The sequence below is a fragment of the Kalmanozyma brasiliensis genome (genome assembly GCF_000497045.1).
Source record: "Kalmanozyma brasiliensis GHG001 unplaced genomic scaffold PSEUBRA_SCAF1, whole genome shotgun sequence".
NCBI classification, from domain to species: Eukaryota; Fungi; Basidiomycota; class Ustilaginomycetes; order Ustilaginales; genus Kalmanozyma; species Kalmanozyma brasiliensis.
In genome coordinates, this window is record NW_015961948.1 from 1,496,334 (window position 1) to 1,524,189 (window position 27,856).

Below are 27,856 nucleotides of genomic sequence, written 5' to 3' on the forward strand. Positions count from 1 at the left end.
ACACCTCTCCTAGCTGCTCCCCACCACCTCAAACAACCCGATGATTTCGCTCAAGCATTCATGACGGCCGTCCATGGCGCGAGGCAAAAGCGACCACGCCGTGCAAAAGCAGCAGATGGAGATGCGCCCGAACAGGCGGCGAGGCACGATGGAGGCCGCACCGATGCTAGCGTCGAGGAGCAGATAGCTCAAAAGCAGCCAGAGCAGGAAGAGCAGCAGGATCTGGAGGGCAACGGCGAGAGCGACGAGGACAGGAGATACGGATCAGAGGAAGACGAAGGAAACGAGGACGAAGACGAGGACGAAGACGATGAGGACGACGATGATGATGATGAAGAGGACGACGAGGATGAGGACGAAGAAGAGGCAGTAGAGGAAGACGACGAGGGTTCGCCTCTCCGATTCCTCGAGAACATCGATCCAAATTGGTTCAAGGGAAGGTCACAAGGATTGACGCCCCATCCAGCACCGGCCGCTTACCCACGCGGGATCGATAGTCGTTCGCCAGCGGCAAGTGCGGACGACACCGAGTTCTACGGTGCTATGATCCAGATGCTCACACACGTCTTGGGCTCCTCGGATTCTGTCTCCTGGCCCAATCAACCGACGCCTGGATCGCAGCTTGCTCCATCTCCTTTTGCGCATCCCTACAGCAGCCCGGCATATACACCCAGCAATGCAGCAGCATCCCTCTCTGCCCCTTCTAGGGTTGTGGCAGGCGGGAGCCGAAGCAACAGCACAAACAAAGGCGCAGGCAGCAAGGCGGAGCTCACGAAGCTGCAGCCGATGATCGACGAGCTCATCGCTCGCCTTCGAAAGGATCAGCAGCAACCGACACGTCAGCCTGTCGGCGAGCAAGACTTGACTGCGCTGCTGCAGACATTGATGCAGCAGCAGCAGCGCCAGCAGGATCAACAAGCCAGGCAGCAAGGAATGCCGACTCCGTCCTTGGATGCCTACTCTCATCCTGACTATCTCCTTCCGCAGCAAGGCATGATGGCACCTATATCCTTGGGTCGATCTCCTCGGAATGTCAACAATGCGGCCTCTTTCGATTTGCCCCACAGCAACGCGTTCCAACCGATGCAATTCGCCGATCTCGAATTTGAAGAGGAGGACGAAGACGATCCCGACTTCAATCCAGACCTGAACCCGGACTTTCCATTTCCGTCGGCTTGGTCGATGGCAGTGCAAGATGTCGTGGCCTCGGAGGAATCCCGCGCTGCAGCGGCGGCTGCCGCTGTTGCCGCATCTCACTCAGGCACCCCTTCTGGCACTCAAACTCCCGCAGACGTGTTGCGAGCCGATCCATACAGACCAGGCAATTTATCACTGGCTGGATCTATGGAACACTTGGCACCGCGTGCGTCCTCAGCGGCAGCTACAGGAGGACGTCGGCCGTCCTTCGAGCCACCTCCTGCTGAGTCATCAAGGCGACCATCGCAAGTCCAACCCTCTCCCTCTGTTCAGGTGGCGTCTGTTCCTTCTAGTCGTCCAGCTCGAAACGAAGATCGATGGTCTCCGAGAAGAGATGCGTCTACCCCCGCTCCCAGCTTCGCGGACGCACGTCCAGGCAGTCGTACTACTGTTCCGGACCACCTGATGTCACCATCTGGACGACCTGTTCGAACGTCACGCAAAAGACCCGCCTCGCCCACACCCGCATCGCCACCAAGACCCATCCGCATGGAGGCACCTGCACCTTCATCCACGCCTCCAGAGAACGAGGCCGATGCCGAGGCTGAAGCAGAGCAGAACGCGCCAAAGAAGAGAGGCAGGAAAGCGGTGCTGGAACCTGGCGAGGCAGCCCGTCGTCGAGCGCAGCGCAACATCGAGTATCAGCGCGCGCGACGCCAGGCCAAGAAGGCGGAAGAGTCAGAGCAAACCGAGACGGTTGTCGAGCTCAAGGCCGAGGTTCGAGTGCTCCGCGCCGAGATCGAGCGACTGCGAGACGAGAATGCGACGCTGCGTGCTCAGCGCGAGCTAGATCGTCTTCGACGCTCCAACGGCAGTTGACGCACAGAACAAGCTGGCACGATCACCATCACGATGGGCCTCGAAGCATCATTGCGATTATACCCTTGCACACTACCTTACAGCATGCACCTCCTACAGAACCTGCATTTTACCCGAGATGTCGCTTATGATTATAGTGTGGGTCGCGGCGAGCCGAGCAAAGGTGAATACGGAAGCAAAGCCGGCTGTCGCGGGTGGAAGAGCGGAAGTCTAATTTAGTCGGCATAACGGATTCGACCTCCGTCCTGACTCATTGACCACCACCATCACCACCACCAGCCTCAGCGCCACCATCATTTCCCACGTCTCGCTGCAAAGGGGTAGTGCGAGGCGCTAGCAGGCTCATCATGCCGCCCAAGGGGAAGCCCTTCCGCTCCGATCCAACAGAGTCGACCTCTCCAGCCTCTGCTTCTTCCCCCACCAGGCTTTCCACCTCCACATCGATGGGATCGCTGCCTCACATCGAGGTCAAGCCGCAAAAGGCCTGCGTTCTCTGTCGCCGATCCAAGGTCAAGTGTATCCACGACGGAGCACCTCCATGCAAGCGATGCAGAGACACCAACCAGGAAGCGCAGTGCAAGTTCCGACTTCGTGCAGATGACGAGACCTGGCGTGAACGTACCGACGACGTTCTCAGCCGGCTGGGCGATAGCGTGGAATGGCTTGTCCAACAGCAGCAGCAGCAACAGCAACAGATCGAACACAGACGGTCCGACATGATACCTCCAAGTAGCTCTCCTATGGCCGGACCTTCGATGCGCAAGTCGTACCATAATGCTGGTCTCTACCGACCGCCACTACCTCCGACCAGAACGCCGAATGCAAGCCAGTGGCATGCGCAATCGCAACCTTCTTCGGCACCGTCTGACTATCCACCTCATCATTCGGACCCGATCAGGCATCACAATGGCAGCTCAGGCCACGCTCGACCCTCATCGACAACCTACCTCGGCTTCGATGGCACTGCGGGGCTGCTCAGTCCCGGGGACTCGCATTCTCGATCAGCGCCTTCGCCTTCGGATTCGTCTGCCAACTCTCACAAGCATCATCGCTCTTCTTCGGCGTCACAGACCTTCCGACTCCTCCACAATCCCCATCCGGCCCCGTCACTGCCTCCACCAGCCACGCAGTATCCGCAAATGGCAGGTCCCCCAGCTTTCAGCGCCTCGTCCCCGCATCGTGTCCGGTCTGCTTCGGGACCGTTCCAAGTCTCGCATTCAGGCCAGTCACCATCCACTGGACGCTTGCGATACGTGCCTGCGCTCGAAGCAGGTCAAAGTCGACCGTCTTCGATCATCTACGCTGCCCAACAGCCATACAGCCACACGAGCCAGTCGAGCAAGTCACCAGCGCCGGGCAGGGGAGCCACTTCGAGCTCGCCCTATGCCAGACCCTCGCACGTTATCGGGCGCAGCGACCCGCGTCTCACCGTCATCTCCATGGGCCTGGTATCGATGGATCAAGCGCGGCACCTCTTCAAGTTCTTTGCGCGATGTCTGCAACCTCATTGCTTCGGCTTCCCGGCGTACCCACCGAACGAGAACATGACGCCGCTCATCATAGCCTGCATCCTAATGGTGTCGTCCATGCACGAGCCCAATTCTCGGCAGCTGTTCGAGCGCTTGCGTCACGAAGCCTTCTCATCTCCTCTGCTGCTCGATCAGCCGATCGACCCCAACGCGCCTCTCGATCCGGAACTAGGCATTGGCGTGGAAGAGATCACGGGTGCCTGCATCGCCGCTTGCTGGCTCGGCGGTCAGACAGCCTTGTCGATCGCTCGGTTGGCTCGCTATTGGGCTATCGGATATCTGGAGCACTTCGAGGTGAGGTCCGCACAGACGCTGGGTGAATGGATGACCATCTTGCCGCCCTTCCGTCAGATCGATCTGGTGGGCAAGCTTCGCATCTGGCTCATGTCCTACATCACCGAAGCGCAACAAGCGGTCATCAATGACCAGCCGAGCTTGTTCCCGGACAGCGAGCCGGCACACTACTGTCAGGGGCTGCTGAATGCCAGCAGTCACAGCGCTGAGCTGGGCGAGGCTTTTGCGCCCAACGACGGAGTGAAGAAGGCGAACGACGTCCAGACTACACCGAACTCGAGTCAGTCGCAGTCGTCAGCGTTGCCGCCCCCGCCAAGCGACGGTACAGGAGGCATCGGGTCGTTCACCTCCGACCGTCAGCTCGTCGCACACGCACGGATGATGTCCATCCTCCTGGCAGCACAAGATCTTCATCGCTCTGCACGCGCCGCCGCGGCCGATCAGACCTCGTCACGATCCCCTCAGGACACGAAGAGATTTGAGGCATCTCACATGGTGGAGCGATGGCGAGAATGGCTCGAGGAGCTCAACAGATGGCGTCTGCTCACCTCGCAGCACTCCGATCTGTCCGATAGCTCGCTCGAGTCGATCGACCTCTCGCTGCTCTACCATCTCTCTCGCACGTTCCTGGCCTCCCATCCGCTGGACCCCGAGCTTGGCATCCTCGACGAAACACAACATGCACTCCGTGCAGCATCGAATGCCAATCCGCCCGACTTTTCGCGTCTTGCCGTCGCCCAGCTGCGCACCATCTCGACGGCCAAGCATTCGGCGCTATTCGCGCTCAAGCTCGCGACCGACGAGTTCGGGGAGAAGCTCTCGTACCTACCGCAGTTCTACCACTGGCTGCTGGGACACGCGGCTGGTTTGCTTCTGCTCCTCGTTCAACGGCGGGAAGTGTTCCTGATGGCGAAAGAAGCAGAATCGCTGCTGGAGGTGACGGAGAAATTTGTCCAGCTGTACGTGTTTCGTATCACCAGCCACTCGTTTCACTCGGCTACAAGCGAGTCGGGTGTGCCTCGCGAACGCAGCGGCATCAAGCGGTCCGCGTCGGACGCAGATCTCCGCGATGGACTTGGGGAGGAACGACGAAAGGGTGCTGATGGAGACCCGCTGAACTTTCAGTGGCCGTTCATGTCTGGGTTCCCAACGTCGGCTCAACCGGCAGCGGCCGCGGTTGGGAACTCATCTGCGGAGGGCGCAGCAGGCATTCCCACCCCTCCCAATCCCATCCTTCAGCAGCAGCTCAATCACGGCAATCCTGCGGAAAAGCATCCTGCGCTCGCCAATGCCCAGGCTCTCGCCCGCGCACTCTATTTGGTCAAGATGCAGGTCCACTCACTCGATGTACAATTCTAATCACACTCTTTGCAGCCTAGCGAACAACCCAGTCACCCTGTGCATTGTTGACATTGTGCAATCATGCGTACTTGTCGCTCTTGAGCTTACTTCGTCGGTCGAGCATCTCCTCGGCGAGTCTGCCTTCTTTCTCGGCTTTGCGCAGTGCTCGGCGCTCCTCCTTGGAGAGGCTGCTGCCGTAGTTGGCGGGGACGTATTGGGAGCCGGCACGGGAACGGAAGGTTTCGACTTCGCGAGCCACCGTCTGATCGCGCGTGCCTGGCAGGACTGCTGTCGGGTCGTTTGTCTGGACTCGCACTGCGGCGTTGGGGTCGACGGGATGGCGTGCAGCGTGTCGATGCTTCCACTGCACCTTGATGACTAGGTTCGCTTCAAAGTGGTTGTCGTGGCGGTCGCTTCGGACGACTCGTTTGCCCTCGGCATCGTTGTCGAACCCAAGATAGCCGTGGTGAGTGGTGGAGTAAATGGTCCAGAAGCCGCCACTTGCACGTCCGACTTCCCACAACTCCTGCGGGCCTCTAGCTTCCTGATCCGCGCGCACGCCACCGGACCTCTCGGCGCCGAGAAACCTGCCTTGGGCGCTCTTGAACGTGCACAGCGCTTCGTCGGCACCGCGCTGGCGGATCTGGTTGACCACCCACACGTGGTGCACCGAGGTGGGGAGGAGCGTGGGATCGCCAACGATAGGGGTTGAGATGGGCGCCATACCAGAAGGCTGTCCGGGTTCGGGCGGGAACTTGTCCGGATGCTCCGCCATCGCTTGCGCCATGATGGCGATGCGCGGGTCCGGGTTGGCCGCGGCAAGTTCCTCCTTGGCTCGAACCAACGCCGCGTCGGTGCTGGGCACGACCAGGCCCGCCTCGATCCGCTGGCGATTTGGCTCGACGGCTACGCAGTGCGTGTCGCCGGTCCACTCGGATTGGTGCATGATGAAGCAGGGACCTGTGAGGTCCTGCAGCGTCTCGGCCAGCACCCACGCCTGCTCGTCGCCGCCCACATCCTCGACATCCGACACGTCGGCTTCCTTGCGTTTTCGCGACGATCCCTCCCCGCGGTCGCCCTCGTCACGCCGCCGCTTGCGCTTCGCGGGCTTGTCACCCTTGAAGCTGAGACGCAGGCTTCTGGACGATGATGCGCTCATGATTGCTCGTGGTGGTGTTGCTCCGAGGTGTTGCTCCACCTATACGACGCGCGTCTGTGCGCATTCTGCCACTTCCGAAACCCGCTCACACTCGAGTCTTTTCGCTCTCAACATTTTCGTATTGCAATGGTACAGAAAGAAGAGATGTTCCAGGTCGTTCAGCCGAGTCGTCCATTTGCATCGGGACGGGCCAGATAGTTATGACAAGGTTAGATGCGTCGACTCAAGGTCGACTTTTTGCTGCTTTGGCCCAGGTTGTCCCGTCACAGAAGATGTAGGAAGCATCTTATGGACTCTATTTTAAGGGCGATTGACTCAATAAGTAGATCAAGAAACGGGGGAGGAAGAGGATGCGAGGTGTCAAATCAAGTCAGATGGAGCTCAAGTAGGGAGATCGAGGTATGTTGGGAGGACGGGGAGAAAGTAAAGAGGGAGCGTGAGTGCGAAGGGTGGAAGAGGCGGGATGAGACGATCAAAGCGCAACGAGCCCGCTCCTCTGTGATGTCGGACGAGCTCAAGGAGCAGAGTGTCGACTACTGAGGATACGCTGCAGAAGATGTGGTGACTATTGTCGATGTTCAGCGGTGACGTGCGGAAGAGATGATGGTCGAGACCATAGGTTGAGGGTGCTCGAAGAGCTTTGCTTGAGCGAAAGGAGCTTCAAAATCCTTTTTCTTCTCGCAGCTCAAAAAAAGTTGCTTTCGCGCGACAGAGGTGAGCGTGGCACAGAATGACAGTTGCCAGGGTCTCTCGAGGCTGGACCCTGTCGAGGTGTGAACCCCTCCTCGAGTGCACATGCAACGACCTTCAAAGCTCGTCAACGGCCAACTTCACCAGGCGGACTTCGTTGGGACGCACGATTTGGCGTTTGACAAGATCAGCATGTTCAGCAACAAGTCGCTATTTGACGGGCCCCAAAGAGCCTGTTCACGGGCGAAGGCTGCCCAAGATGTCGAAGCGAGCCGCGATCGCAAAGGCGGCGGGATTCGAGAGTAACGAGCGTCAGGCTGAGCATCCTCTGCTCGCCAAATCTACGGTCGTCAACCTCGCCAAGCACATCGCAGGCGCCATTGCATCTGCGTCGAGCGGCAAGACAGCGAGACCATCCCGGTCAGGATGCGCTCAACTGGCGCTGCAGATTCTCGTCGTTGCGGCAGGCCTTCGACGGGCTGCGCTAGTGGACGCGGTCGGCTTGAATATCCAGCAAGCTTCTGCAATCAGCTTGAAGCTCGCTTCAATCGGTCAGCAAGCGGGCGCATCAGATGGCGAAGACCTAGGTCAGGTGCGGTTGCTCTTCCACGCTCCCACCTCGCAGACGTTCGTCGTGAGTCGACGTAAGAGCCTTTGGACAGACGTAGCTGCCCTGTCAGATGCCGATGGCACAGACCAGGACGGCAAGGATCCAGTGCGGTGGATCGATGCTCGCTACACGCCGGCGCACGCCTCGCCGACTTTGTCGAGTCCGGATTCGCACGTCTCGCGCCTCCTGGCTTCGATTCGGAAAGCGATCCTCGAAGACAACGGGCACGACGTGCTGGTTGTCTCGCAGACCCCTGCAAATCAGGCGTCCGAGATGGCAAGCGATGCTCAGCTGGCTGGAGTAGCGCTCGCTGGCTTCCTGCTAGAGTACGGTGCGGTCTACTGCATCCACGATTCAGCCTCTCTAGGCATCGCTTCGCAGAGCGAGTACGACGTCCGGTCGCTCCACGCTCTTCTGGAAGCTCCGACCGAGCCTGCCTTCCTCGCCTCACCACCAAACTGCCTTGGATCTCAACCACTTGCCCTCTTCAAGGTCTCTTGGTCCGACGAAGCAGGCTCAAGCTTCGAATTGCTCTCGTTCTCGATCCCTCAATGCCTCATCACAGAGGATGACATCGAACAACGACGCGCATCTTTGCTCAGCGTCTTTCAAGATCGAGGCGAAATCGTCAGCCCGAAGAGTATCTTTGCACGAGGCAGCATGACTGTCAGGGTGTCTTGTGTCACATTGAACCAGGTTGCGCTCTAGAATGACATTTGTAACGACCAGACGTGCGACCTGAGCAAGGCCATCATTGATGACCATGCCGGCGAAATATGGTCATATGCAATGCGTTTATATTTGTAATTTGCTCTCCGAGGCTTCGAAGGGTCTTTAGCTCAGCAGTAGAGCGGCAGACTTCGGTAGAAATTCTGAAGAAAATCGTCACGATTTGCATTCTGCAGGTCGCGGGTTCAATCCCCGTAGGACTCTGACTTCTTTTTGCACTTGTTCCCGGCAGCACAGCGCGGCGTCGCGTGACACGAGGCTGAAAGTAACACTTTTGGCGTTTTCGCGTTAAGGGGCTACTCATGCCAACCACCATCACCTTTTTGCGACTATCCACTTACAACACTGGGCGAGCCAGCGACATGCCATCGGCGACGTCCAAGGTGAAGCCAAGGCCAGGCTGCGATGGCGAAGCGACTTGATGCCAAGGCGAGGCTGCTGTGGCGGAGCGACTTGGTTCTCATTGATGGCACGCGGTTACCAGGTCTTGCAATCGTCTCTTACGCCAACCCATTCGACGGCGGCATCGGCGGACGCGATGACACTCAGGGCGACAACCACGAGGCAGAGGCGGAGCTATGTCTGGCGCTCGAGATGCTGCGCAACCAGCCACTGCACATCTCAGCGGTGACGACGGATCGAGGGTCTGCTCCGGTCTTGGGAGCAGCGAGCCAGAAGCAATCGCATTGGGTCGCAAGCGGAGAGGTCCGTGTCTACATCGATCCACGCGAGAGAGCAACGTGGAGCTTCTTCAACCGCACCTTTTGCTTTGACGCCGACTTTGTCGAGGATGCGGGCGCCGAGAGGTCCGCACAGGTCGTGTCGGTCTCGCTCCAACCGTCGCTGCATGCCTTCGGGGACGAGACAAGCGTATCGGACCCTTTCGCTTTCTCCAACGCAGCACCGGTGGAGTACGCCATCTTTGCTCAGCCGACTCCCCTACCGCAGCGAGATGATGCAGGTCACGCCCCGGAGTCGATGCCAATACGTCTCGTGCTCGGTCGCAGGGTGACGGTGCAGACGAAGCGGGTGGACGTCAACATTGCAGGAAGGGAGCTGAGTCGATCGCGCAGCTTCCATCGACAGCAGAGTGTAGGATCTCAATCGCTGCACGATGTGTTCACGCAGGCTGGGCTGTCTCTACCGACATTCGGAGGACCGGCGAGCGCTGTACCGCGACCAGACGACCCGCTTCCGCGAGGCTCGATATCTGCGTTGCTCCAAGCTCGGTCGAAGCGCAAACCTGCTCTCACACACCGCCATACGGGTGCGGCGCCGGTGGGACCATCAACATCCTCGCAAGCACCTGTCGCACCACGCACACCAGGTCGACGGGGAGAGAAACGTCACGCCAGCAGCTCGGATCGCAAAGTCGCCGGCAGTCCGAGCCTTGACAGCCAGATCAAGAGCGAATCCTCCGATCTCGCCCTTTCACCGACCAAAGCGATCAAGCATCGTGCGGACCGCATCCTCTCGGACCTGCCTCGTCTCAATCTCTCCAAGCAGCCCACACGCATCGTTGTTCCGAAAGCCGAGCGCGCCGACTCGCTCGACATTCCTCCTGTCAAGACCGAGTCCGTCTCCCCCGAGCCCTTCTCGGACACCAAGCCCCTACTCGACACGGACACCATCGAAAAGACCAACCGCACCACGATCAAGAAGATCACACACACCCTTCTCGTGCGCGAACACAACCTCACCAAGTCCGACCCGGACTACATCGCTTCGTACCACCAAACGTGTGCCGGCACCTGGTGCGCTTTCCGGCATGTCGCAAGCATCAAACCACTCGCCAAGGACGCCGTCGAGACGGTCGTTCGTATCCATCTATCGCTGTACCTGCATTCGCATCGTGCCTAGGAATCTATTTGCATTGCTTACGAATTGGAATCAGTGCGTGGAAAGGGCCTTGTTGAGTCTTTCCTCGAGCTGCGTAATCTCTGCTTTGAGCGTCTCGACGTCCTCCGCGTTGCCGGCGAGGAGGGCCACTTCGCGCTTAGCGTTCGATAGGTCGCGCTTGACGGTGTCGAGTTCTTCCCGCTCAGCCCGGCGTTCAGCAAGCATCTTCTCCAGCTGCTCGTGGTGCTGATTGGAGAGGAGAGCGACCTTCTCCGTGTGCGCAGCGTGAAGACGCTCCAGATCGCTCATCTCCTGATTCTCCTTGCCTTGCGCCTCGAGCAGGCTCGCTGCACTGGTTGGCGCAGCTGCGGCGGAGGCAGCTTTGGTCGTCATCAGCGCCAGCTCGGCCGTAAGGGCTTCGTGAGCGCGTTGTGCTTCCGTCAGCTTGTCCGCCAGTTCCATGGACTTCTCCAGCTCCTGGTAGTGCTGCTCGCGGAGCGGCACCAGCGCTTGCTCGTGCTGCGCAGTCAGCTGGCCCACTTCGTCAATGTGCTTCTCGATAAGAGCCTTTTTGTCGGCTTCATGCTGGGTGGAGATCGCCTCGAATTGCTCAACGAACGCGGTCTGAGACTGGTTGTGCGCGGTGCGGACGTCGGCAAGCTCCTGCTCCAGTTGCTCGATCTGCGTTCGCAGCGTAGAGGTCTCGGTCGAGCTGGCAGCCGCTGAGTCAGAGACGGCTTGCTTGACTCGGTCGGAAGCGGAAGCCAGCTCCGCCTCGAGCGACTGGATGCGTGAGTCGCCGGCTTCCTTCTCGCGTTGCAGCTGCGCAACCGTGTCCTTGATCTTCTTGAGGTCAGCCTGTGCTGCAGTGAGGTCCGTCTGAACACGTTTGAGCTCGCTACTGTGGCGATCGTCCGCTTCAGACAGGGCGGCAGCGTGAGCGGCCTGTACAGCTTCGAGCTCGTCGGCGTGCGACTTGCGCATCTGTTCGGCCGTCTTGGCGGACTGCTCCTTGAGACCCTGAAGATCTGTCGAGTGATTGTCGCCTGCTTCGGCCCGTGCCTTTTCGAAAGCGGCCATCACCTTTTGGTCGTGCTCGGCCTTGACCTCGGCGACCTGGGCAGCGTACTTAGCTTCCTGAGCGGCCAGCTCCGCCTTGACCTCGTCCAAGGTCTGCTGCACTTCCTTGATCCGTGCCTCAGCTGCCTCTTTGCTGGAGGAGAGTTCCGACGCATGACCGTCGCGAGCTTCGGCGAGGGTCGCCTCGTGCGCTGCAGCGAGCGTCGAGAGCTCCTCACCGTGGCGAGAGGTGGTAGCGGCTTGCGCCTCTTCGAGAGCTGCCTCGTGCTCCTTCTGCAGGGCAGCTCGCAGCTGCTCCTCAGCGTCGCGTCGAGCTGCGTCGACATCGCTCGCCTTCTGCTCCGCATGCTTGGCATTGGCTGCCTCGAGCGCGCGTTCGAGTACCTTTGCGTGCTCGGCTGACAGCTCGCGACGAGCCTGGTTGACAGCGTCTTCGATCATAGCTATATGCTTCTGCTCGGCTTCCGTTCGAGCCTGCTCCACGGCTTGGGCGAGTGCTTGACTGTGTTGCGACTCTGCAGAAGATCGCTCCTCTTTGTGCGTGGTCTGCGCCTTTGCATGTGCCGCAACCTCGGCAGCAGCGACGGCCTCGGCGAGTCTTGTCTCGAACGCCGAAGAGTTGGACTCAATCTCGCCCTGCAAGTCGCTGTTGCGCTGTTCAAGCTCAGGCAGCTTCGCCGCCTGCTCTTCCAGCTCCGCGTTCCTTTCCTGGACTGCAGAGAGATCAGCCAGCTTTTTCTGCAGATCTTCATGGCTCTTTCTGAGCGCGACCAGCTCCGCATCCTTCTCCGCAAGGTTGGATGCACCCTGCTCGCCGGCGGCGCTGGCCTTTTTGATCTCGTCGTGAGAATCAGATAGCTGTGACTTCAAGGCTTCGAGCTCGTCTCGCAGCTCTCGATTCTGAGATTGCAACGTTGCGACCTTCTCGCTGGCCTCTGTAGCCGCAGCTTCGTGTGCTTGACGCTGTTCCTCGAGCTGCTTGGAAGTCTGCTCGCCGCTGGCGTTGACCTTCTGTTCGTGATCGATTGTGAGCTGCTGAACACGTTGTTCCAAGTCAGCAACGCTTTTCCGGGCAGCCTCGGCTTCGTCGTGAGCTCGTTTGGCGCTGCTCTGATGCTCTTCGATCTCTTTGGAGCTGGCTTCGACCTTCGCTTGAAGATCTGCGAGAGCTGCCGCCTGGCTTGCACCCTGTTCTTTGGCACTAGCATCTCGGGCAGCGGCAGCATCCTCATGCGCCGCTCGCGCCTCCGTCAACTCTGATTCGAGCTCTTCGATTTTGCTCTGCGCAGCGACGATGGCCTCTTCTTTCTGACTGAGTATGGCATCGTGTTGCGATGCTTGGTCTGCGCGCTGGCCATCGGAGGAGCCGAGCTCGGTCTTGAGGCGCTCTACCTCCAATTTCAGAGCTTCGATCTGTTCGGAGGAAGATGCGGTTTGCTCTTGGGCTGGCGCATCAGCAGCTTCTTTTGCTTCAGCCAGTCTGGCTTCGGCTGCGCAGAGACTGACGGTCTTGGACTGAAGTTCCTCCTCCTTGGTCTCGAGATCGGCCTTGAGCTGCTCCAATTGGTCATTTTGCTCAGAAAGCTCGGTCTCGAGTTTGGCCACCTTAACTTGCAGATCCTTGACGGCGGCGGTGGTGCCAGCTCCAACGGGAGCAAGGCTCTTCCGGGCGGCAGCGGTGGCAGCAGTTGTCGATACAGTGCCTGCTCTCGCTGCGGGAGCCAAGGAAGCCCGTGCGGCCGATGTAGGACGGGCTGCGGTGCCAGCAGCGCTCGTGCCATTGCTGGTGATGGATGCGCGTCGAGCAGTGGCTGTCGTGGGCGCTCCGCTGGATGAGGTGGTGGAGCCAGCAACAGGTGCCTTCTTGACTACGGTGCCCGCGGCTGAAGAGACAGGAGGTCGGCGAGCGGCTGTGGTAGCAGGCGTTGCAGCTGTGGGAGCCCCGACCGGCCTTCGCACCGCTGCGGTGGTGGTCGCTCCGGTTGCAGCAGCTGTAGCCGTACCGGCAGGGCGACGTACCGCTGCTGTGCCTGCAGCGCCCGCGGTGGCGCGAGCAGGCGATGAGGGCACGGTGGATACGCGCCTTGCTGCTGTTGTCGATGCTGTGCCGGCAACTGCAGGCCGAGCTGCCGTGCTAGCTGTGCCTGCGGCGGAGGGTCGAGCGGAGGCTGTGGTCGTGCGTGCAGCTGCGGTGCCAGGGGCCGCAGCACCCGAAGCCAAGCTTGCTCGGCCAGCTACGCCCGGACGAGCTGTGGCAGTGCCTGCTCTTGCTGCAGCAGTTGTGCCGGCGATGCTGGGACGGCCCGCGACGCCAGTACGAGCAGCTCCGGCGGTGGTAGTCGTGGAGCCTGTTCTTGAGGCAGTCGCGCCGGTGACGGATGGCCGAGCACCCGCGACGACCCTGCCAGCTGCGGTTGGGGCTGTAGTGCCTGCTTTGGTAGCGCCAGCAGCACGTGTTGCTCCAGCAGAAGGGGTTGTAGGAGCAGAAGCTTTGGACGGCGTCAGACTCGTGGCAGGCTCGAGGTCGACATCTTGCTGTTCTTTGACCATATCATCGAGATCGCCTTGGTCATCGGGGATCTCCTCATCCGCATCGATCTCTCCGCCTTCCTTCTCGGAGGATGTTCGATCGCTGTCTGCAACAACATCGTCAGCGGAAACCTCACCGACAGCCGAAGCCGTCTCTAGCTGGTCTCCGCCGTCAGCGTCGACATCCTGGTGCGAGGGCTGCTCAGCCTGTATTGTTTCGTTGTGATCTTCCGTGTCTGACATGTCTGCGCGTGAGCGACTCTGAAGAGCTTGCTGTAGGAGATAGTGGTGGTCGGAAGGATAGGCGTGGAGGAATGCGAAAGTCAAGCTTGAGTCTGAATGTGTGTGTGCCTGCGTGTTGCTCTGTGCGGGTGACATGCGTGTGCAACACAATTTGAGCCTATGCTCCCGTGTGACTTAAAAAAAGTGTCACTTTCGAAGATCACATCACAGACGCGTCACAATCATTCAAGCACGACCATGGATTGCACTTACACCGTAGCACTGCTGCCTTCTCCCACATACCACAGCTTCTTTTTCAATGTATCCATGTTGAAATGCTGGAATTGCTAGGATCATGTTGAATGCTTTTTGGGCGGGATATCATGTTGAAGAATACAAGTGGCAGCATACGAGAGAACAGATGCGAAAATGGAGAAGGACAATGACAACAAGAGGAGAAGACCGGGAATCATGACTAGAGGGAATCAGGGGGAAATAGAGCGAGGCTCAGCCCGGTCCGGAGCAGTTGATGCTGGACCTATAGGCGAGATGAGCGTTCGAAAGAGGGGAGAGGAAATGTTTAAGCAAGGGTCTGGCGGCACTCCTCAGCAGCAGCAACCATGTTCTTGAGCTGGGCAGTGCACTCCTCCCAGGTTCGGGTCTTGAGACCGCAGTCAGGGTTGACCCAGATCGAGTCGGTGGCGAGCACCTCGGCCATGGCCTTGATGCGGCCCACCATCTCGTCCTTGCTAGGGACACGAGGGGAGTGGATGTCGAAGACACCGGGGCCAATGTGCGAGGGGTAGCCGACCTTCTTGAAGGCGCCGAGCAGGTGCTCACCGGACTTGGAGTGCTCGATCGAGATCATGTCGGCGTCGAGCTCGATGATCGACTTCATGATGAGCGAGAAGTCCGAGTAGCAGAAGTGCGAGGCGATGTTCATGGCGTCCGAGCAGCCCGAGGTCGAGAGACGGAACGAGTCGACGGCCCATCGGAGGTAGCCGGCCCAGTCCTTCTGGCGGAGGGGCAGACCCTCACGAATGGCGGGCTCGTCGACCTGGACGGCGCGAACACCGGCCTTCTCGAGGTCGATGACCTCGTCGCGGAGAGCGAGGGCGATCTGCTTGGACTGCACCTCCTTGCTGATGTCGGCACGGGGGAACGACCAGTTGAGGATGGTGACGGGACCCGTAAGCATACCCTTCATGGGCTTCTCGGTAAGGCTCTGGGCGTACGACGACCATCGCACGGTCATGGGAGCGGGACGGCTGACGTCCGAGACAACCACAGGGGGACGAACGTAGCGCGAACCGAACGACTGCACCCAGGCGTTCTGGGTGAAGACGAAGCCCTCGAGGAGCTCGCCGAAGTACTGGACCATGTCGTTGCGCTCGGGCTCACCGTGGACGAGGACGTCGAGGTTGAGGGCCTCCTGCTTCTCGACGACCATCTTGATCTCGTCCTCGAGGAACTTCTCGTACTCCTCCTTGGTGATGTCGTTCTTGTTGAAACGAGCACGGTACTGACGGATCTCCTTGGTCTGGGGGAAGGAGCCGATGGTGGTGGTGGGGAAGAGGGGGAGCTTGAGGTGCTCCTTCTGCACCTCCTTACGGGTGCTGAAGGGCGACTTGCGCTCGAGGTCCTCGGGCTTGATGGCAGCGACGCGCTCACGAACGGCCGAGTCCGAGTTCTTCTCGAAGTCACGACGGGCCTTGATGCTCTTCTCGTTGGCGGCGAGGGCGTCGGCGGCCGAGTTGGAGTCGCGAAGAGCGGCAGCAAGGGTGGCGATCTCGGCGCACTTCTCGTTGGCGAACGAGAACCAGTCGAGCACCTCGGCGCTGAGCTTCTTCTCGTTGGCGATGGTGATGGGGGTGTGGAGGAGCGACGAGGAGGAAGCAATCTGGACACGCGAAGCGTCGCCAAGCTTCTCGACGGCCTTCTGGGCGGTCTTGAGGGCGGCGCTGAGGTCGGTCTTCCAGATGTTGCGGCCGGAGACGAGACCGAGCGAGACGACGTGCTGGGTGCTGGCGAAGGCCGAGAGGACCTCGTCGAGCTGCTCAGGGGCACGGTCGAGGTCGATGTGGAGACCAGCGACGGGGAGGGTCTTGACAATCTCGAGGTTGGACTCGAGCTTGTTGAAGTAGGTGGCGATCATGATCTTGACCGAGGGGGCGGCCTTGGCGATAGTCTCGTAAGCCGACTTGAACTCGGCAGCGTACTGCTGAGCACGGTCGAGGACGAGGACGGGCTCGTCGATCTGGACCCACTCGGCACCGGCCTCGCCGAGCTTGGCGAGCATCTCACCGTAGACGGGAGCGAGCTTCTGGAGGAGCGAGACGGGGTCGAGCTCGGCGTCCTTGGCATCCTTGCCGGGCTTGCCGAGGGCGAGGAGGGTGACGGGGCCGACGAGGACGGGGCGGGCGTTGTAGCCGGCCTCCTTGGCCTCGAGGAAGTCGTCGATGGGCTTGGTGTTGTTGATCTTGAAGTCGGTGGACTCGCTCAGCTCGGGGACGAGGTAGTGGTAGTTGGAGTCGAACCACTTCTGCATCTCGGTAGCAGGGAGATCGACGCCGTTCTTCTGGTGGCCACGGGCCATAGCGAAGTAGGTGTCGAGGGCATCGAGACCGGACTTGGCGTAGTTCTCGGGGATGAGGTTGAAGGTGTTGGAGGCATCGAGGACGTGGTCGTAGAGCGAGAAGGTACCGGTGGGGACAACGTCAACGCCGGCATCCTTGATGAACTTGTAGGTCTGGAGACGCTGCTCCTTGGCGACCTTGAGGAGCTCCTCCTGGGAGGACTTGCCGCCCCAGTAGGACTCGAGGGCCTTCTTGACCTCACGCTGAGGGCCGATACGGGGGTAACCCAGAACGGTGGAAGTAGCCATTTTGAATGTGTGAACGAGACGGGGGACGGAAATGATGATGCGAGAGAGAAAAGACGTCTAAATCAGAGGATCGAGACGAAGGGGGAAAAGACTTCCTGAACGTGACTACGAGCGAGGAAGAAGGTGAGATGTTTTGCGACTGTGGCGCGATGTGTTTGTATGAGAGAGGGATGAAAGGGAGGATGAAGGATGGATGATGGAGAGGGCGGGAAGGAAGATGGTGAGGAGGGCGACGGAGAAGAAATAGGATTTCGGAAGAACGAGGGAGCGCAGCAGCAGCAGCAGGCAGGCAGGCAGGCAGGCAGAAAGGGTCGCGCTAGGGCCAGCTTGAGAGTCTCACGAGAAGAAAAGGCAGGCAGCCAAGCGGCTTAGACGTTGGGGGAGGTGTTGCGTCTGAGAAGAAAGTCTTTCGCCTCTCGCCACTTTGCGGCACCTGGCCCAAGCGAAGAAGAAGAAGAAGAAAGGTGTTTCCAAAGAGTTGGCTGCGCACGCGCTTCTTTGGCCACACGTTTTGGCCCAATTGAAAGTGGGCAGATTTTTTTTCCTTCTCGAGCTTTTGCGTTGACAGCTTTCAAATTTGAAAATTGCGCCTGCGTTGGCCGACAGATCTTCTCGCTGATTTTCCTGCTGCAGACGTGGAGCCTTGAGCGAGTGTCGTCTGCCACTCACGCACCCTGGGGACTCTGCGCCGCCCAGAGCCGTGATGGTGCAAGGATGGCAGCATCGAGTCAGTGCGGTCCGCGCATCCCCTTGAGCTTCGTTCTGGTTGGCTAGAAGCCTCGAGAGATCTTCTCCTTCAGACGCTGTTCTTCGCGGACCGTGCAGATCACCGCTACAAGGTCTCGAGCTCCTACCATGTTCAGCTCACAGGATCATGTCTGTGACGAGCGAGGTCAAGCTAAGATTGAGAGGCGGAGTCTTCGCGCTAAGCCGCAGAGCCTGGACAGCAATCGATCTCGCGGCAGAAGGTCGGAGAAGGCACTGAAAGGTGGGGCGAGCTAAGGCTGCGCACGTTCAGCCTCTCTTCGGCCAGGATAAAAGGGCTATCCTGGCCGAAGAGAAGAAGGCCGAAAACTTCGGGGTGCAAAAATATTGAGCTCTAACATCTTTGAATTGAATGAAGATCTCGATTTGATCTCAAAGACGAGTCCCGATGTCCGTGCGAGACAGCGCTTTGACCCTGATTCCTGGCTCGCCGAGCTGCTGATGCTGCTGCCGCTGCGTGAGGGCTCAAAGATAAAGTTGCCGGTCAAATGTGGTTCGCAGCTCTCATCATCATCAGGACCATACGAACATCGTCGGCGAGCAGGACACCATGTCCACTATCGCGCACTCGCTGCGTGACTATCGCTCACCCACGCGATCCCAGCTCTTTTCGCACGCCTTCTCTCTGCCAACTGGAGAGGCACCCATTGTCGATGCAGAGATCACCTCGTGCGTCCTGTCGCTTTCCGCAGCGACCAAGGATGGCTTGCAAGAGGATCAGGTGTATGCTGGACGTCTCACGCTCACTCAGTCGTTTCTGTGCTTCGCCAGTCAGGGGGATCGCGGCCGCAGCTGTCGAATGAACCTGCCATTGTGGTGCGTCCGTCGAGTGGAGCGCCTCAACACCAAGGGCACCGTCTTCGCCCTCAGCATCGTCGTATGGCACGGCATGAAGATCATTCTCCAACTCAATGCGCTGCGACCCTCCTGCGAGCATTTTTGCGCGGTCCTGCGTGACCAGCTCCGTGCTCAACTCGGCAACATGAAGCTGCTCAAACCCTTCCTCACGGGCTGCTACAGCGAATTTCTCATCTCGGACGACCTGTCCGATCCCAAAGGCAAGCGTGCTGTCACAGATGCGTCCCTGACTCCAGCATCGGAAAGCGAGGACCCTTCCAACACCGGCTCGGCTGCCACCGAAGTCGAGGCGCCCGCCGACAAGGAACCACCAAAGTACCAAGCTGGCCTCGGTGCAACGTTCGGCTTCCCAGGGGATGCCCGCAAGCTGAGAGAGAAGAGCAAGCTCAAGCTCTGGCGCGACTACTTTCTCGCACATGGACGCAACCTCACCCTCCTCCGATATCCGCAATTCCTACGCCTGGTCCAGGTCGGCCTCCCGAATCGACTTCGCGGCGAGATCTGGGAGCTCACCAGCGGATCCATCTACAATCGCTTTGCGCACGCCGGCGAATATCAGGCCATTCTCAAGCGATACGAAGGCGTCACGAGCACCAGCACCGAGGAGATCGAGAAGGACCTCAACCGCAGTCTGCCCGAATACCCGGCCTATCAGACCCCGGAAGGCATCGACACCCTTCGACGAGTTCTCGTAGCGTACAGCTGGAAGAACCCAGAGCTTGGCTACTGTCAGGCGATGAACATTGTGGTGGCTGCCTTCCTGATCTACGTGAGCGAGGAGCAGTGCTTCTGGCTTCTCGACACGCTCTGCGAGAGACTGCTGCCGGGCTACTACACGCAGTCGATGTCCGGCACGCTGCTCGATCAAAAGGTGTTTGAGAATTTGGTGCAGCGCACCCTGCCCATGATCCACGAGCATTTCATCAAGACCGACATCCAGCTGAGTGTGGCCTCGCTGCCTTGGTTCTTGTCGTTGTACATCAACTCGATGCCCATGATCTTTGCCTTCCGCATTGTGGACTGCTTCATGGCCATGGGACCCAAGGTACTCTTCCAGGTGGGTCTCGCCATTCTCAAGATCAACGGCGAAGAGCTTCTGCAGGTGACCGACGACGGCGGCTTCATCAACCTGTTCAAGAACTACTTCCGATCGCTGGGCGACAGCGCGCATCCCAACAGCACCAACCCCCGTCATCGACAGATCACCAACTTCCAGGAGCTGCTGGTGGTCGCCTTCCGCGAGTTTGGCATCATTACGGACGAGACGATAGCGAGCGAACGTCGACGCTTCCGACAAGAGATCGTACAAGAGATCGAGCTGTTTGCGAAGCGCAGCGCTATCCGCAATCTCAAGAACCCCGGTCGCTTCTCAAAAGATCAGATCGGACTCATCTATGATCAGGTCGTCGAGTCGATCTATCGAGCGAGGAATGCGCCAGCTGCAGTCACCGACACCAAGGCCAATCCGAACGCCGGCATCGTGGCCAACGACCCGAAGGAGGTCATGGAGAAGGCGATGGCACGGGAATTGAGCAAGGACGGCAGCGAAGAGGCACTGAACGACTACAAGGAGATGCGGATCGATCTCAAGACCTTCCGACTTTTCTTGGGCGAGGTGGCCACATGGGCGCGAGACGAGTATGTCGTCTCGAACGGCTTCCAAGAGCGAGTCGAGAGGCGTGTACCCGACCACGAGACGGTGGCGCGGCTGTTCCGATTCTGGGACACGGAGAACCGTGGCTCGCTCTCGCTGCAAAACATCGTGGGCGGGCTGGATGCCATCATGTTCAACGGCGACGACGTGATGGCCAACATTCAGTGGTTCTTCGAGCTGCACTCGGACGGACGATCTTCGCTGACCAAGGAGGAAGTGCTGCGTCTGAGCGAGTCGCTGCTCTTCTTTTTCCGCAACGAGCAGAACGATGGCTACCTAGGTGCCGTGTCGCAGCTGATCGCGCAAGCTTTCGAGCATGGCGGAGAAGGCAGCTTTGAGAACAAAGCGGCGTCGTCCACTGAAGCTCCGACAGCTTTGTCATGAGTCAAGCGGCGACCTTGTTCTCGGACCCCGCATCTTCGCAGTTTATAACGTTCTCCTCTTCGCATTTCGCATAGCATTTCAGCATGGACCATCTCATTCACTGAAAGCATGATCAGTATGTGGCCCACTGACTGAGTGAGCACCAGGATCGTCGTTGAGACGTAGTTGCTCAAGCGTCAGTAGTGTTGAAGCTGGAGCCAACTGGAGTGACAAGGCTCTAGATTCCCAAGGAAGCGCCGGCCCGTGTGAGTCTGGAAGTGTCACTTTTGCGGAGCCAGCGCGCAAGCCACGAAACTCGAATTGAATTTGGCTCTTCTGAGGCTTGACAGGACGCGATTTGACAGCCTGCCTGCCTGCCTGCGTGTGTGTGTTTCAAAGCTAGCGCACGCGCCTCCTGATCTTCTCGCCTGGCTGACTGACTGGCCCACACGAGAGGTGTGCATTTGGCGAGATTTGGATCCGCCTGCCCACCGCAGCGCGCCAAATTTGCTAGTGTGGCCGAACAGACGCCGCTTTGGCCCTAGGCTCAGTCTTGTGCAAGCCCCCGAGTTGGAGGGTGTCGGTGTCGTGCATCTTGGGTTTCGAGTTCCGATTCTTCTCACTAGCCTCCTTGCTAGCCCTCCTTCTTCGTCGTCATCATCACCAGTCTCTTTCACCCATCTCGACAACTTACAGGCACGCCGTACAGCTCGCTCAACTATCTGCTTCTCAGTTTCAGTTCAAGCCGACACGCCGTTCTCTGTATACGTTCGTAGAATTGGTTCACGCAGTTCGCGGGTTTGTTCGTCGCCACGCCCGCTCCTCTCAAGTAGCTCAAACATCGGTCAGGATCTTCGCCAACGCACGTCGATATCAGCTGTCAAGCCTTGACTCGCTCGGGCGTCTCCTGTCCTCTCACTGTTGCACAAGGTAGGTCAACATCATTTCTGCTCGAAGACCAAGCATCACCAGCTATATGCTCTACACCTCGCGCCGTCCTTGATCGCGTGACTGACCAAGTCCTATCTTCATCTCGTCTGATCGCATCTACGCCACGGCTTCTCTCGTCTTGCTCCCGCAGACTGCACCAGCCATTTACAGGGACAACGTGAAGGCTGATCTCTACAAGGTCCCTCTCGTTCATTTCGCTCCTTCCTGATCCTTCGTGCACCAGCTACGCGGCACGCTAGCACCTGACACACAATGTCGACGCCAGCTCAGTTTGAGAGGCAGCAAAGGCTGGTCAAGGCCATCGACAAGATGGTCAACAAGCCGGCTCCTCCCGAGATCGACTTCACCGTTCACACCACCGACGACGGAACCCAGGTCAGCACCCAAGAGCGCGTCATCAAGGACGTGCAGGCACCCGCCTTCCAAAAGCCCACCGACGAGCAGTTCTACAGCGCAAAGGACCCTTCCAAGCCCGACATTGCTTTCCTCAAGAACCACTTCTACCGCGAGGGTCGTCTCACCGACGACCAGGCCCGCTTCATTCTCACAAGAGCCACCGAGATCCTGCGCCAGGAACCCAACTTGCTCGAAGTCGATGCTCCTATTACAGTATGCGGTGACATTCACGGCCAGTACTACGACCTCATGAAGCTCTTCGAGGTCGGTGGCAATCCTGCCGACACCCGATACCTCTTCTTGGGCGACTATGTCGACCGTGGCTACTTCTCGATCGAGTGCGTTCTCTACCTGTGGGCGTTGAAGATCTGGTACCCAGACACCCTCTTCCTTCTGCGCGGCAACCACGAATGCCGTCACTTGACTGACTACTTCACCTTCAAGCTCGAGTGCAAGCATAAGTACTCGGAGGAGATCTACGACCTTTGCATGGAGTCTTTCTGCACCCTTCCCCTCGCTGCTGTCATGAACAAGCAGTTCCTCTGCATCCACGGTGGCCTCTCTCCGGAGCTCCAGACCCTCGACGACCTTCGCAGCATCGACCGCTTCCGCGAGCCGCCTACACACGGTCTCATGTGCGACATCCTCTGGGCCGACCCGCTGGAAGACTTTGGCTCGGAAAAGACCAACGAGAGCTTCATTCACAACCACGTCCGTGGCTGCTCCTACTTCTTCACCTACACCGCCGCCTGCCAATTCCTCGAACGCAACCAGCTTTTGTCTATCATCCGAGCGCACGAAGCGCAAGATGCAGGATACCGCATGTACCGCAAGACCAAGACGACCGGCTTCCCTTCCGTCATGACCATCTTCTCGGCACCCAACTACCTCGACGTCTACAACAACAAGGCAGCTGTTCTCAAGTACGAGAACAATGTCATGAACATCCGACAGTTCAACTGTACACCGCATCCCTACTGGCTTCCCAACTTCATGGACGTCTTCACTTGGAGTCTGCCGTTCGTGGGCGAAAAGATCACCGACATGCTCATTGCCATTCTCAATGTCTGCAGCAAAGAGGAGCTCGAGGAGGAGGAGGAAGAGGACGAGATCCCCCTCTCGCCTACCGAAGGCGGCGAGGAGGAGACGGCCGAGCGCAGGACCCTCATCAAGAACAAGATCCTCGCCGTCGGCCGCATGTCTCGCGTTTTTGCGCTGCTACGAGAAGAGGCGGAACGAGTGTCGGAGCTTAAGTCGTCGCAGACGGCCAAGTTGCCATACGGCACGCTCGTGCTCGGGTCAGAGGGCATCAAGGACTCGATTGTCAACTTCGACGATGCGCGCAAGGTGGATATCGAGAACGAGCGTCTACCTCCTGACCTCATCGATGCCGACGAGGCAGGGCCGGCGTCGCCTGCGGACGGCCGCGTCTCGTCGCCTGCCTTCGAGGAGATGACTACGCCTGGCAGCCCGGCATCGCCGGCAACACCAAGCTCGCCCATCTCGGGCGGCCACCGTCGCGGCCACTCGAGGACAAGCAGTCTCGGAACGACCATGTCGAGTCCTTCCAACCGTCGCCGCTCGCTAGAGTCGACCGTCAGCATGATCCGAGAGGCACTCGAAGGGACCGACGCAGCGGACGACAAGCATCTGGAGAAGCTGGCCAATGACATCGCCTCGCCAGTCTCGCCAAAGGCTACCGACTCGCCAGCGCAATCTCGTTTCGCTAAGAAGTGAAAGCGCATTGCATCTCATTCACGTTTTACATCGCTGCAGCTCTGTTGCTAGCTCTGATCGCATCCAGTTCTCCTATCTGCCAAGAGTCTTGCACACGTTTGGATTGTGGACGCGATGCGACTGTGAATGGCTGCGTGTTGCATGAGAACAGTGATGTGAAGGCTGGAGTGAGATCGAAGTGGTAACAGTGGAAGAGTTGGCCGAACAATTGCTGCTGGGATGCGAGACTCAGCGCGAGCCACGCTCGCGTTGGTCAAAGTACTGAAGGCGAGAAGAAAGAGGCAAAATGGGACGTCAGTATCACTAACGTATGACAGATTCACACCGACGCTAGATATGATACCTACCTCATCGAGCAGCCCAAAGAAAGCCTGCTTGTCAGCCGGTGTGAATCTTGAAAACTCAATGTGTCCGGCGCCGGTGCTGGTTGGGTATGAGTGCTCTGCGTGCACCGGAGGATACGGCGGGGGCGGGTTGCTCGTCCCCTCCTCGTTCTGCATCCTAGGCGGCAGTGCTGGCGCCGATACTCCTCCTGAATGCCTTGACGGCGGCGGTGGCGGCCTCGATTGATTCAACCTCGACGGCGGCGGCGGTGGCACCCTGCTTCTCTCAGGCACGACGGTCGAGTGATCCTCACCTCCCGCACCCGCTGCACTCGCTCTCGCTTCCACATCCCGATTCCACCGCGGATCTTGCCCCTTGAGCATGTTCATCCGATCCTGCAGCCCCACTTTGGGAGTCGAGGAAGAGCCACCCGCATTGACCTCCCGCTGCTGCCGCACCTTGCGCATCGCATCCTCCCCGAAAGTGTCCAGCCTCTGATTGAAGTTCTTGCGCCAATCGTCCACACCCATTCTGCCGAAATGCTTATGCAGTAGCTTGTCGGATCTATCAGTAGGGCTCAAGTCGAGCTGAAGTGTTTGTCTTGATGCCTCCGTTGTGGTCCCGCAAAGATGGATGAGGCTAGGATGGATGAGGAAAAGCAAGCTTGTGCTGACACCGTCAAGCAATTCAGGGCGGTGCTTGCCCCGTGCAGACAGACAAAAGTGGAGACAAGGGTTCCGAGAGTCAAGAAAGGTCATATATGTGCAATGCAGGATCAGCCTGACAACTTCGCGGGCCAATCGTATAGTGGCTTATTATGCTGTCTTAGGGCTTTCGCGTCTTCGGATGCTTGCACTAAGTTGACAGAGGTCCCCGGTTCGATTCCGGGTTGGCCCCCGCTCTTTTTTCCCCTTCGCGTCTGCGCAGCCGACTTTTTTTTGTAGAACATCACTCGATATTCACCATTGGGCTTGTCACTCCTCGACTACCCTCCAGCTTGGCCTGACAATGAAGAGACGACATGCACACTATCAAACCTGCTCAAGCATGAGATACTGGAGAGGAGCGAGCGATTCTAAGAAGTTCATTGTGTCGGATGACGAGGCTGACCGCATGTCTGGGGCAAGATGTGGAATTTAGAGCTTGGCGGACTTTGACAGCTTCGCCTAAGCGCTCCAAGCGGCCCCTGACGGAGGGATCTTGTAGAGTTTGATGCCGTTGCTTTTTGAGTTTAGGAGCACGTCCCCCTGTCCCGGCAGCAAGCGGTCACCGTGGTCCCACTGGGAGTCTTGCGTCGGCATGAATCGAGACTGTGCAGCGGGCCGGATATGCGATTGTTCGTTGAGGTGGGGACAGCCTCGAGATGCTGCGCAGGGTCCAGCGGGTCGTCGATGGGATGCCTCATCTTGCCTTCCGTCTCGAGCTTCGCCTTCTTCTTTCCTCCGATCACCATAAGCTTACTTCGCATCCTACACTCTTCTACCTTCTCTTTACTCTGCTCTCTTTCTCACGACGATCATTCACGAAGATTCACAGCGAGTCCAGCGAAGACAGTGCTACACACGAATCATCTGCCCAACATGGCGAGAACACGACGCAAGACGACCACGCGGCTGGCAGCCGTCTTCATCGGTGCAGTCGCTCTGCTTTCTGCTCTCGGTCCTGCATCGGCTCAGACCGCTCGAATCGCGTGCAGCACCTCCTCCCTCTGCCCCGAGTCAGCTCCCTGCTGTTCGTCCGAAGGCGTCTGCGGCTCGGGCGCGATGCAGTGTGCAGGCGGCTGCAATCCCATGTCGAGCTTCAAGCCCTCCTCCTGTCTCCCCAACCCCGTCTGTCGCTCTCGCCAGTTGACCATCGCACCATCCGACTACAACAGCACGTCGATGTTCACCCCAATCCTCACCTACAACGGCAATGCATCAACGCCCTTCACCCTAGACGCCGGCACTCTTGGTCCTGGACCCGAAGGCGTCCTCCTGCAACTCCGCGCTGCACAACAAGCCAAGATCTCCACCACGGACTACCTCATGTACGGCTACGTCGAGGCGACGCTCCGTCACAACGCGCGCCAAGGTCTCATCGCAGCCTTCATCACAATGTCGGATATCAAGGACGAGATCGATATCGAGTTTGGCAAGAACAGCTCGGTGTTGATGTCAAATTACTTTCATATGGGTCAAGGAACGATTGCGCACGCAGCGGATTTGAGTCCCGCAGGGCTCAATGTGAGTGACTGGCATACGTATGGGCTGAATTGGACGAGCACAGCGCTGCAGTGGAGCGTCGATGGCCGGATAGTTAGGACGTTGACGAGGAACCAGGCGGGAGACAGCTATCCAAGATCTCCGGCGAGGATTCAGTTCAGCACCTGGGCAGGTGGCAATGCGACCAATCCAGAAGGCACAATCGAATGGGCTGGAGGTCTGATCGACTGGGACACACCCGAGTACAAGGAGGATGGTTACTACTGGCAGGAGATCAAGCAGTTCAATGTGCAGTGCGCGCCTCTGAGCGGGCTCAATTTGACGAGCGTAGCAGGCGCGAGCGGGGGGAACGTCACCTCGTTCGTGTACACCGGGAACAATTCGACAACGACCGGCGAGCCCGAGTTCGGTACGAGCAGCGAAGCGTTGCGGACGCTGGCGGATCCAGCTGCGGATGGGTATCCCGGCTATCCAGGTTGGGACGCTGCCAACAGCAAGACCGACAAGGACGGCAAAGACGGTAAAAGCAACAGCGACGGCGATGGCAACGACAAGAACGACAAAGACTTGTCCGTATCCACCTCGCAAGTCGTCAAGTACGCGCTTCCTATCTCGGGAGCCATCATCGGTCTGGGCCTGCTCTGGGCCCTCATTGCGTTCATCCGAAAGCGCTCGCTGCGACCACCGATGATCAACGCAATTGGCGTCACCGGTGTCCACGACTCGCGCTTCACGGGTCCCTCCAGCCGCTTCAGCAAACCCATCAACGCAGCATACCAGGACTTGGAACACGAGGCAGCTCCGATCTATCGCACGGAACCCAACATGAACCTCATGGTCGGGGGCGGGTTCATGTCGGATGCTGGACTGTCGCATCTGCAACGCCAGTCGACGGCGGGTTCCAAGGTGTCCCGCAGCTCGACTCGCAGTCTGGCCGATCGACTGCTGAGAAAAGGGAGCAAGGCGAAGAGCTATCAGCAGGTGCAGGGGACCGTCGATCAAGACAAGCTGCTCGTACAAGGATCGAGGTTCTCCGCAGGACCAGATGCGTATCATTTCGATCACGCGTATCAGTCGGCGCAACAAGTGGACGACGAGTACGAGGACGAACAGAGGTATGGTGCGCCACGAGACTACTACGAGAAGGAAGAGGACTCGTTCGAGGCGTGTCAGCTTCAGTCACCCCAGAGACGCGCGCTGCCGATTACGCCGTACACGCCCAACTACGCGCCCTCGCCCGCTGCGCCTCAGCTCTACTACACTGGCGCATATACGCCTCAGCCGGCACCGAGGTACTATTGAGGCTAGCGCCGATGATCTCATGACGACGCTTTACGATTCACGAACATTGTAGCATACCTGGACAATCGATTGATGCTTGACAACGATCTTGAAGCGAAAGCTTGTGTGTGCAGGCAACGAGAGGGCTAAATCGAGAGTGGATCGGCCGGTCATCGGCTATGCTTTGACTTCTCAACGCGGGGAGGTGTGTCTCACGATAGGGCTAGTAGGCCGTTTCAGTGCAGACACTGTATCTCACCAAGACCACAGCTACGTTGACCGGCGCCCCTGCCTCTCGTATCGCGGCACCGCCTGACGTTCTCATCCAGATCGAGAAGCGCATCTCACGAAGAACGAGGTATGGCTATCGTGCTGTACTTGCCGTCGACGGCGATGCGATG

At 58.8% G+C, this 27,856-nt stretch overlaps 11 protein-coding genes and 2 non-coding genes across 13 annotated transcripts; 9 read left to right on the plus strand and 4 right to left on the minus strand.

The window, feature by feature from the left end:
- Positions 1-60: 60 nt before the first annotated feature.
- Positions 61-2,016, plus strand: PSEUBRA_000569 (uncharacterized protein; the record flags this gene model as incomplete). Its single annotated transcript, XM_059464414.1, has 1 exon — positions 61-2,016. The coding sequence occupies one exon, from the start codon at positions 61-63 to the stop codon at positions 2,014-2,016; it is 1,956 nt and encodes a 651-aa protein (XP_059320997.1).
- Positions 2,017-2,363: 347 nt separating this feature from the next.
- PSEUBRA_000570 (Zn(2)-C6 fungal-type DNA-binding domain protein) lies at positions 2,364-5,198 on the plus strand (the record flags this gene model as incomplete). The annotated part of the gene is made up of 1 exon (XM_059464415.1): positions 2,364-5,198. One exon carries the CDS (start codon positions 2,364-2,366, stop codon positions 5,196-5,198), a length of 2,835 nt encoding a protein of 944 aa, XP_059320998.1.
- Positions 5,199-5,259: 61 nt separating this feature from the next.
- Positions 5,260-6,339, minus strand: PSEUBRA_000571 (FRG1-like protein; the record flags this gene model as incomplete). The annotated part of the gene is made up of 1 exon (XM_016436181.1): positions 5,260-6,339. One exon carries the CDS (start codon positions 6,337-6,339, stop codon positions 5,260-5,262), a length of 1,080 nt encoding a protein of 359 aa, XP_016295148.1.
- Positions 6,340-7,288: 949 nt separating this feature from the next.
- PSEUBRA_000572 (uncharacterized protein) lies at positions 7,289-8,347 on the plus strand (the record flags this gene model as incomplete). Its single annotated transcript, XM_059464416.1, has 1 exon — positions 7,289-8,347. One exon carries the CDS (start codon positions 7,289-7,291, stop codon positions 8,345-8,347), a length of 1,059 nt encoding a protein of 352 aa, XP_059321066.1.
- A 120-nt stretch (positions 8,348-8,467) lies between these two features.
- On the plus strand, positions 8,468-8,572 carry PSEUBRA_006428. The gene is made up of 2 exons: positions 8,468-8,503; positions 8,537-8,572. It is a non-coding gene; the product is annotated as a tRNA-Arg (tRNA).
- A 201-nt stretch (positions 8,573-8,773) lies between these two features.
- PSEUBRA_000573 (uncharacterized protein) lies at positions 8,774-10,228 on the plus strand (the record flags this gene model as incomplete). The annotated part of the gene is made up of 1 exon (XM_059464417.1): positions 8,774-10,228. The coding sequence occupies one exon, from the start codon at positions 8,774-8,776 to the stop codon at positions 10,226-10,228; it is 1,455 nt and encodes a 484-aa protein (XP_059320999.1).
- A 30-nt stretch (positions 10,229-10,258) lies between these two features.
- Positions 10,259-14,059, minus strand: PSEUBRA_000574 (uncharacterized protein; the record flags this gene model as incomplete). The annotated part of the gene is made up of 1 exon (XM_059464418.1): positions 10,259-14,059. One exon carries the CDS (start codon positions 14,057-14,059, stop codon positions 10,259-10,261), a length of 3,801 nt encoding a protein of 1,266 aa, XP_059321000.1.
- Positions 14,060-14,618: 559 nt separating this feature from the next.
- On the minus strand, positions 14,619-16,922 carry PSEUBRA_000575 (Cobalamin (vitamin B12)-independent methionine synthase MetE, N-terminal; the record flags this gene model as incomplete). The annotated part of the gene is made up of 1 exon (XM_016436188.1): positions 14,619-16,922. One exon carries the CDS (start codon positions 16,920-16,922, stop codon positions 14,619-14,621), a length of 2,304 nt encoding a protein of 767 aa, XP_016295151.1.
- A 1,315-nt stretch (positions 16,923-18,237) lies between these two features.
- On the plus strand, positions 18,238-20,583 carry PSEUBRA_000576 (GRAM domain protein; the record flags this gene model as incomplete). Its single annotated transcript, XM_016436165.1, has 1 exon — positions 18,238-20,583. The coding sequence occupies one exon, from the start codon at positions 18,238-18,240 to the stop codon at positions 20,581-20,583; it is 2,346 nt and encodes a 781-aa protein (XP_016295152.1).
- Positions 20,584-21,765: 1,182 nt separating this feature from the next.
- On the plus strand, positions 21,766-23,646 carry PSEUBRA_000577 (Phosphoesterase domain protein; the record flags this gene model as incomplete). Its single annotated transcript, XM_016436167.1, has 1 exon — positions 21,766-23,646. One exon carries the CDS (start codon positions 21,766-21,768, stop codon positions 23,644-23,646), a length of 1,881 nt encoding a protein of 626 aa, XP_016295153.1.
- A 228-nt stretch (positions 23,647-23,874) lies between these two features.
- PSEUBRA_000578 (uncharacterized protein) lies at positions 23,875-24,500 on the minus strand (the record flags this gene model as incomplete). Its single annotated transcript, XM_016436193.2, has 2 exons — positions 23,875-23,907; positions 23,994-24,500. The coding sequence occupies 2 exons, from the start codon at positions 24,498-24,500 to the stop codon at positions 23,875-23,877; spliced, it is 540 nt and encodes a 179-aa protein (XP_016295154.2).
- A 263-nt stretch (positions 24,501-24,763) lies between these two features.
- PSEUBRA_006429 lies at positions 24,764-24,867 on the plus strand. The gene is made up of 2 exons: positions 24,764-24,801; positions 24,832-24,867. It is a non-coding gene; the product is annotated as a tRNA-Pro (tRNA).
- A 683-nt stretch (positions 24,868-25,550) lies between these two features.
- On the plus strand, positions 25,551-27,476 carry PSEUBRA_000579 (Glycoside hydrolase, family 16; the record flags this gene model as incomplete). Its single annotated transcript, XM_016436163.1, has 1 exon — positions 25,551-27,476. The coding sequence occupies one exon, from the start codon at positions 25,551-25,553 to the stop codon at positions 27,474-27,476; it is 1,926 nt and encodes a 641-aa protein (XP_016295155.1).
- Between the last annotated feature and the right edge of the window lie 380 nt (positions 27,477-27,856).